General features: G+C 32.1%; 1 protein-coding gene across 1 annotated transcript in view; it reads left to right on the top strand.

Moving 5' to 3' along the window:
- The first annotated feature begins 1,618 nt into the window (after positions 1-1,618).
- The window catches only part of RNF180 (ring finger protein 180), a 43,050-nt gene continuing 35,716 nt past the window's right edge, over positions 1,619-8,952 (top strand). The window contains exons 1-2 of the mRNA XM_070935862.1: positions 1,619-1,673; positions 5,555-6,471. Of these exons, the coding sequence (XP_070791963.1) occupies positions 1,619-1,673; positions 5,555-6,471 (972 nt within the window). The remainder of the gene's footprint in view (positions 1,674-5,554; positions 6,472-8,952) is intronic.

The raw sequence follows: 8,952 nt of genomic DNA, 5'->3' as shown, positions 1-8,952 counted from the left end.
ACTTTTGCAGTGTAGAAACTGACATGATCTACAAACCAATTAAATGAGATTAAAATAATAGGATGAACTTTAATGCTATTATACTAATATAGGGGAATTTTATGTTTTGGTTTTTTTTATGGTTTAAAATCTGTAATTATACTCTTTAAAACATATAATAATATACTGTTTTCAAATTCTTTCATAAAATTAATTTATGTGAATAAAGAATAATATTCCATTAGTTGGCGGTAAATTGGAATGTCAAAGCTCACAATAAATCATTATGCTATAAGATATATTGTAGTATAATTGTTATAGTATACCTTCAATGGACATTATATAGATTATAGTTTCAGTTCATTAGGGAGATGTTGCAGATTCAGTAATACCTAGTTAAATCTATTAGGCATGTTTCCTATCTGGAAATTTAATTTAATTATTATAATTTAATTTAATTATTATAAATTAATTATTATATTTATTATAAATTATTATAATAATTTAATTATTATAAATTATTATAATTTAATTTAATTATTATAAATTAAAAAGTAATCGTATTTAAAAGTCTGCAGAGATTCTCAGTCATGGTTATCCCAAAGGTGCTTTTTCAGGAGGCAACTGGACTTTCTTATTTTTTCTTTCAAGATGTTTTGCTTCTCATCCAAGAAGCTTCTTCAGCTTTGACAGGATAGTGAAGAATGGAAGGATTTATATTCCTTGCAGACAGATGGTCATTTGCATGCTTTTAGAGTGTCACTGAAGCACTTGGAGTTTCATCTGTGTCCTCAGGACCACCTGAGTAGTGTTCCTGGTTCCTGTAGTCTGCAATTTTTCTCTGGAAATTCATTCCTATTCGCACACAATTCAAAGGGTGTTCATCCCAAATTGTATAGCTAAAAGTCTGTAGAGATTCTCAGTCATCCAGGTCATGGTTGCCCCAAAGGTCTTTTTTCAGGAGGCAACTGGACTTTCTTGTTTTTTTCTTTCTTTGGATGAGAAGCGAAACGACCTCAAAGAAAAAACAAGAAAGTCCAGTTGCCTCCTGAAAAAGCACCTTTGGAATAATCATAATTAAATTTTAAAGTAATCCCTTCAGGACAGTTTATATCAAAACATAAAAAACATGCTTATAATTTGGGATCTAATGGTAAAACAGTGTGTTTTGTATTGTGATATGAAGAATTGAATGTGAAACCTTGGGCTTGGTCAGTACTTGCTGAAACTAATCAGCCTTGGGCTTGGTCAAAAACTTGACAGGGAACATATGAGAAACTTAAATTTCCTTCCAGACCTGAATGGCAAGAAATAAATCAGTTTGGAGTATTAGGATGATGTTGCAAAGACAAGACATACTTAATCTCAGCCATTTGTTTAAGCTTGTTGAAAGGATATGGAAGAAGGATAAAAGTAGAGCTTTATTAAGGATAAACTAGCTTGTGCATAGAAATATTGAGGATGGTCAAAGAGTGAAAAGGGGAAAGAAAAAGACAATGAACACACATAATAGGATTTTGGAAGTAAAAATATTTTTTAAAACTTTACAAATTGAAAATATATACAATGCTAATAATATATTGATTTTTATTTTATAGCAACCTTGATTGTCTATTACCTCCCTGGATAATTCTAATTTATGGCACATGAACATACAAGCTTTTCCAGATTGGGTGACTCACATAATAGAAAAGGTAAGAGCCCCAATTTAATTATGAGTTAAAATATTTAGTCCATTATTGCGTAGTATTTCCATACAGATTGAAATGACTAATTCCCACTCTGCCTTGATGATTGATTATTATTATTATTATTATGTACCATCAAATTGGTGTCAACTCTTAGTGACCACACTAATAGGTTTTCTCTAGGATAATCTGTCCCCAGCTTCATGCTTCAGGTCTTCCAATGATTTATTTATTGCCATTTTAATTGAGTCTATCCAACTTGCTGCTGGTCTTCTTTTATGTTCTTTTATCTTTGAGTATCTGTCCATTGACATCCTTTAGCATACAAATTTAAGGCTGAATTCTCCTTCTGAATTCAGAGACTTTCCTTTTTTCCTTGCCTGTTTCTAGTTTCAGGTTTACAGATGTTGTAAAACTGCTTCATGTCTCATTAAATAATAATTTTATTAAAGTTTAGAATATAAACTAAAAAAATACAAAAATAAAACAAAAAGTGCAGGAAAAAAATCAAAAAATCTATAAAGAAATTACTTTCCCCTTATCACAAAAAGTACAGATAATTTTATTAATTTATTACCTTCTCGGATAATACAATAAAAGAACTCTTCTTCCCCTATCTCATCTATTATCAATACTTTTTAGGCCTTGTCATTTGGTCCTAATTAGCAAAAGTCCATTGAAGGTTATCACATATATCTGCTACCATTAACCAAGGCCCTTGAAAGAACTTTTGCCAAGTGGCACTCAAACAGGACTTGCTGTAAGGGTGTTTACATGTACATTCAGGGCCTGTGACAACAAAACAATCCCTTCTGGTGTGCTTGTGCTCATGGCCTGAAACAGGATAGTCTGATTACAAGCAAAGGCACGACAAAGCAACAATGATGCATTGGAAGATCTGCTAGAAATACCATTTGCTTGCAAAGCAAGAACTGGTGGGACCAGAAAATAAAGTAATAGAAAATGAAGAAGCTAAAGGATCCAATCAGACAAGCTCCTGCCACATAACACATCAAATATAGTAATTGTCAATAAGAAAGACAAAGAAGTCTGGATAGTAGCTGTTGCAGTATCTGAAGATCGCAAAATAGAAAGAAAGAACTAGAGAAAAATCACAAAATATAAAAATCTGCAAATAGAAATAGAACAATTGTGGCAAAAGAAAGCAAAGATAGTTACCAATAGTAATATCTTTGGGTACAATCCCAAAACATCTGGTGCACCACCTGAACACCATCAGCATTGACAAAAATCACCTTCATTCAATTTTTCCAAGCTTTAGCTGTAACGACTTACATTCTGCAATAATACCTTTAACATTATCAAACAACATTTGCCTATCCAAGGTCCTTGGGAAGGACTCGATAGTCTATGACAAATCTAGTTTAAATGATTGTGTGACCAGTCATAATAATAGCAATAATCAGTGGTGGGTTTCAACCGGTTCAGCCCAGTTCAGGTGAACTGGTAGTGGCGATGGTGAGCTGAGAGTGAACTAGTTCTCTAGTTTGGCCCTCCCACCTGCCCCTGCGTTATACATACCTTATATTTGGTCATTTTTAGTCCAGCTGAAAAGCGCAGCAGAGTGGATTGCCGCGTCTCAACTGTTCTGAAATATACTGTGCTAGATCGGCACGAAGTGCGTGCATGAATCAAATCAGTAGTAACACCGATTGAAACCCACCACTGGTAATAATTGAAGCCAATAACAACACATAGTTGATAACAGACAACTCAATGCTGCTTTTGATAATGGCTGATCATCCAACCCCGAGTAACACTTGCTGCTAGCCACCTCTCTTTCAAGGCTAGGGACTGGCATGGAGCTTTCCAGAGATCCCAACAGAGCTACATTAATCAACCTATTAGTTATAAACCATCAATTGACTCTCAGATATTCATTGGCCCTCCATTCATTTATTGACTCTTTGGATAGTCGCATGATGTCTGCTGGGATGATTATCATACTTTGGGTGACCTTGGTGCGGTTAAATCCTTTTAGCATATACTGACAATGTCCTTTGGTCATCCCTCCAAAGAACACTACCACAACAATAAGGCAACTTGGTAAGACTTAAGGTGCTATGCTTTTTAACAGTAACCAAATGTATGTTTAGCTACTATATACAGTAGAGTTATAGAAATTGGAGAAGTTAGGGCTGCATGTGGTCATCCTTTTTTGTGCTCCCTCCCTATTAAAATTTGGTGATGTAGTTTGCTGTCATTTTGAAGAGAAATTCAGAAAAACATGAAACTTAATCCATAATTAAATAGCTCAAATATCCTGGATTTAGAGGCAAAGGTTTGAGGTCTATGCCTTAAAACTTTGCTTCTAAATCCAAGAAAACAAAATTTAAGATTCAGATCCTATAGATTTTACTGTGATTTTGGCCACTCTGATCCCTGGACCCCTTCCAAATATTAAATGTGATCTACAGCCAGCCATTTAAAATCTGATTTTTATTCTTCAGTTAAGTCTAAACTCGCACATCTTATGTTCCTTATATTGTCCCATATAGTATTACTGGTATGAACATTAGTTCTTCTGATAGGTCTAGTTAAGAAGTAGCTCTATTTTATTTTATAAAAGACCTTTATTGATTGAAAGCCAAATTTATGTTCTCTGCCTAAGATAATATATTTTCTACAGATCATGGAATTGTATTTGATCATAATCCGTTGCCACATATTCTCATTTACATCATGTACAAATTTCCATGTATGTCTGTTAATGTCACAAGAATGCCAAAATGAGTGGAATTCAAAGTTATAATTCACAAGGAAGAGACTATACATTATATTTCAGAAGGCATAGGAAAAAGCTACTTCAAAATGGAAAAACCTACCATGCAGATGATTCACACTGTAGACTTTATCTTGTTACTTATGTATTTATTTAGCAATAGTTATAAACCACATAATCCTAATGGATTCTGGGTAGAATGCAAAAAATCAAATGCAAAAATCAGAACAAAAATAAAAGCTCAATTTAATCAGTTAATATAATTTAAAACCATTAATAAAAAATAGGCATTCTTAACATTGTTCTTCTTGTTGTTGTGCCATATCTGTCATTGTATATTGGCAATCATATTGGCAATCCTATTTTTATCAACAACCGCATGAATAATTATCAAAATCATGATTCTTAACATTAAACTAATTTATTTCAAGGGTTTAACACATGCTGAAATAACTCCACTTTAGCTTGGTTATAAAATGCTAACAGGAATGTGGCCATCTGTACCTCTACAGAAGTATTTCTCAGCCATAGCAACTTTAAGATGTATGGACTTCAACTTCCAGAATTCTGGGAGTTGAAGTCCACACATCTTAAAGTTGCAAAAGCTGAGAGACATTGTTCTACATAAATTGTGGACTACTACTGAGGAGACCTATTACCTTGTCCATGATCTGCAGTAGGCCCTATCTTGATATATTATTGAGTTCTGTAGCACTTCAGTGAAAACAATAAAAATTCATAAACTATTCAGTTTTGGTATAGCTTATTTATCAGGTAATATTAACTACACATTGTATTATAATGTCTAGGATGGTTTTAACTCTGTTTAACATTCAAAAATACCCAGTAGTTAGTATAAATATAATGTAATATAAATAAATACAATGAGTGTGTTTAGTAGTATCAGATAATATTTTAAAATGTTTACAATGGATCATTAACGTGAATATTTCCAAGATGTATTTATCTCAAGGAACTTTTTCAAAAGTGTTAGGTTTTGTCTTTTGTTATTTGATTATTTGCTCTTTTTCAGTTATAAAATGATAAGTATATAGTCTCTCCTATTTTGTGGGGAAAAATTGACTTCATGACCATTTCTTATCTCATGAATTATGAAAAATTAATGGCTTATTTTCTCCCGTAGGCAAATGGACAACTGGAAAATTGAACTTCCCATTCTGTGAGGCTTGCCTTGGAGAATATAACTTTATCAGTAATACAGAATGTTTATGTGGACAGTTTACAGATATACATCTTTATAAAAGACAAACTGGCTGCCAGATAGCTACTAGGTTACCAAAATCAGAACTAAAGCACTTGTCACTTTGTAAATGCAATTGTGATTCTAGTAAAGAAATAAACAAGAGTGCTACAAGTGGAATTCTGAGAGCTGAAAATCAAAGAGTTCCATATCTGGCTAAAAGTAATGACAGTACTGGAAGATTAATGGAGGCACTTTGCCTAGAGTTGAGATCAGCTAACTTTGAGATGAATAATAAAAAACTATGCTTCAAAGTGTCTAATCTAAAAGCAAGTATTTCAGCTTCACTGGCTCAGAATGACGGATACACTGTAAAGGCTTTTCATAGAATACCACAGAGTTTGAGAAAGAAGCTTGTCTTGCTTCCTACTTTATATGGAATATCCACAATTGAGAGACCTGTTTTTTCTAGGCAACATGATGATACACAGCATTTTAATTCAAAAGATTACTTACCAGTGAAACCCAACAAAGTACATAATTATTTTCACTTCCGACTTGAATCAGATACTTCTGAGCTTTCAAAGAATTTTTTAGTTACTTCTTACAGGATATTAGCACAAGAAGAAACTGGGTTTAATCCTGTTTGGAAAGCTTCAAAAAGTTATCTTGAGAGTGCTGTTACTGATCAACAGCTGTTCTTACCTTCATCAGAGAATATTGCAAAAGAAAATACTCTCCAGCTGCATATCTTACCTTTTTATCTTCTTCAGCCCTTCACAACTATTGATCAAGAGTTGTACAGGAAAAAAAGAAACCAGTTGAACAATTTGGGGAGAAAACATAGGTGGCAAGATCAGGTATGTATTACAACAATTTATAGATTATATTAGATGAAGAATTTTTTTATGAGTACTAAGTGGAGCTTTGGTGTATTGTGAAATTCTTTCTAAAAGTTTCCTTGGAACTTCTAAACATAAAAATAACCTATCATACTTAATAACTATCTCAATTTTTATTTCAATATTTCCAGCATTTTGTTTTGTATAGAACTGTTCTACAATCATCATGAAATATACATTCAATATCGTATTTATATTTGGGTATCTATTCTGAAATATAAAGACTTTCTTTCAGATAAAGTTTTCTTAGTATATTTTTAAACATTTTGAAATTGTGACTAAAATGTAAAAGTGGGTTAAAATATACAACAGCAACTGTAAAATTAGAAGACAATGGCAACAATGAGTAAAATGGATGAATAGTATCAATTACAAGGCTGCCTTGGAGCACATCAAGTATTTGTCCTTCAGTCATTAGGAATTGAACTTAATACAATGGCAACAAAAGCAGAAATAAAATCAAACAAATTCCAGTCTAGGAAAATATTAACATGTTCACTACAAATAAAATTAAAAGGCCAGGGAGAATAAAATAGATGTTGAAAAGACAATATTAGAAAACAATACAGAAATCTAAAGTGATATATTTGTGAAAACAGAAAAGTTATTAACTTTCGAATTTTTAGATGAACACTCATCTGATCAGCTATTTGGATTGGACTCTTAACAAACACAAGGGTTGGCAAGTGACAAGCATAAAAAACATAAAAGCATAAAAACATTATACAAACACCATAGTTTATGTATTAATGTCCAACATCAGTGTGCAAGTATGAAAGAAAGTGTTGCATGATTCTTGATTACAAGCCGCCCAGAGTTTGTTTTAAGATGGGCAGCTATATAAGTGGTTTAAATAAATAAAATATGGTTTGAGAAAAATTATACAAATTTCTGCAATCAGAGAGAAAATTTACGTATGGTAGGTATATGAGACTACAGAAAAAAAATTGGAGACCGAAGAATGAATGAAAATCATGAGTGTTGCTTAGAAAAAGGTCTGTTTGTTTCAAATGCAGGGTTTAAATTTGTTTCTGGTACAAATGGAATGAATGAAAAAGATTATTCATTTATTTATGATAAAATACTGTGAAAATTAAAGAAGCACAACATCTGCAGAATGTTGTTTCTATTGGCTCTAGTTTCTCTTGTGTTGAAATTAGCTCCTGTGTAGTATGCTGGAACATTCAACTTCTTCACCCCTTTTTCTATCCTTTTTCTTAAACCATTGGTATAATTCACCCTGTACATTAAGAAGTTATACATTTTTTAAACATAAAGACGTGTACAGTTGCATCAGCATTCCTATCAATTTTCATGTCAATAATCCACACTGAAATTCCCATTCTAAAAATCACTTTTGAAATGTTAACACACAATTGTAGTTATTTATTATTTCCTGAATATAAGAATTATATTTTTAAAAAAATATCCCACTAATTCTGCCATTTATTATGTAGCATGCCAGCATGCTATAAGTTAATCATATGTCTGAATTACATTTTCTTTTGTCTTTGTTTACTTTTTTTTTTTGTATAAAGGAATTCTCAAGTAGGTATATAGTAACAGAAATGTGGGATTTTTTCTAACAGCAGGGGGCACCAAATTTCCTCCAGCTACCAAGCAACAAAATATTGTAAACTTTAATAAATAAGATGCCACATGCTATATTATGCTCAAAACGTTTTATAAAGTAAAATTTAACACTATTTCATTTTTTGGCTGCAGAGTTTAAAAATGATAATGCTTATACCTGGTGTTGAAATGCAGTATCTGCTAACTTTTGTACAATCTTGTGACTGATTTTATTGCATTTTCCAAATGCTGGTGATAAATATGTGTAGCATCTTAGCCAAGGAATTGCATTTCTGTTTCTTAAAAGTCAATGTCAAAAAATCTCAATAACATTTAATCATTGGCTGAACTTTACAGAAGATATAAAATAGAACCTCTACTTGATTTTTTCTTGTTGCTAAGAACTTAATAAGTGCTTTACATCATTATCAATGAGAATTAATTTTTTTAATGAAAACTTGTACTCATAATCATTTTTGGAGCTATGAAAATATTCCATGTCCCAAACTCTCAGTTGTATCAAACTTGATAGGCAATGTAGATTTTTCAGACTGCACCCTAAAAAGACTAAATAGGAAATTTGGTTTTCTTCTAGAAAGTTAGAAAGTACTTATTTTTATCAGATTAAATGCTCCAGAATTTCTACAGTATTGTAAAAATAATCTATTATTCAAAGTATTTCCTAACTGTGATTTAAAGAAGCAACATAAAGATTCAATTCAAAAACCACTGTCATTGTTAAGAGAGAAGGAAGCAGAGAAAGTGGCATTTCTTAGTTAACATCATTAGGTTAGATATTGGCCCCTACCTTTTCTGGAAAGGCATTCTCCTGAATGGAGAAACAGAATGGAGATATTAAGAAAGTAA

This window comes from Pituophis catenifer, unplaced genomic scaffold (assembly GCF_029215685.1).
Source record: "Pituophis catenifer annectens isolate HBS135680 unplaced genomic scaffold, rPitCat1.0.hap2 SCAF_2, whole genome shotgun sequence".
NCBI lineage: Eukaryota > Metazoa > Chordata > Lepidosauria > Squamata > Colubridae > Pituophis > Pituophis catenifer.
The sequence above is the reverse complement of the archived record's forward strand: the minus strand, read 5'-3'. Positions and strand labels throughout refer to the sequence as shown.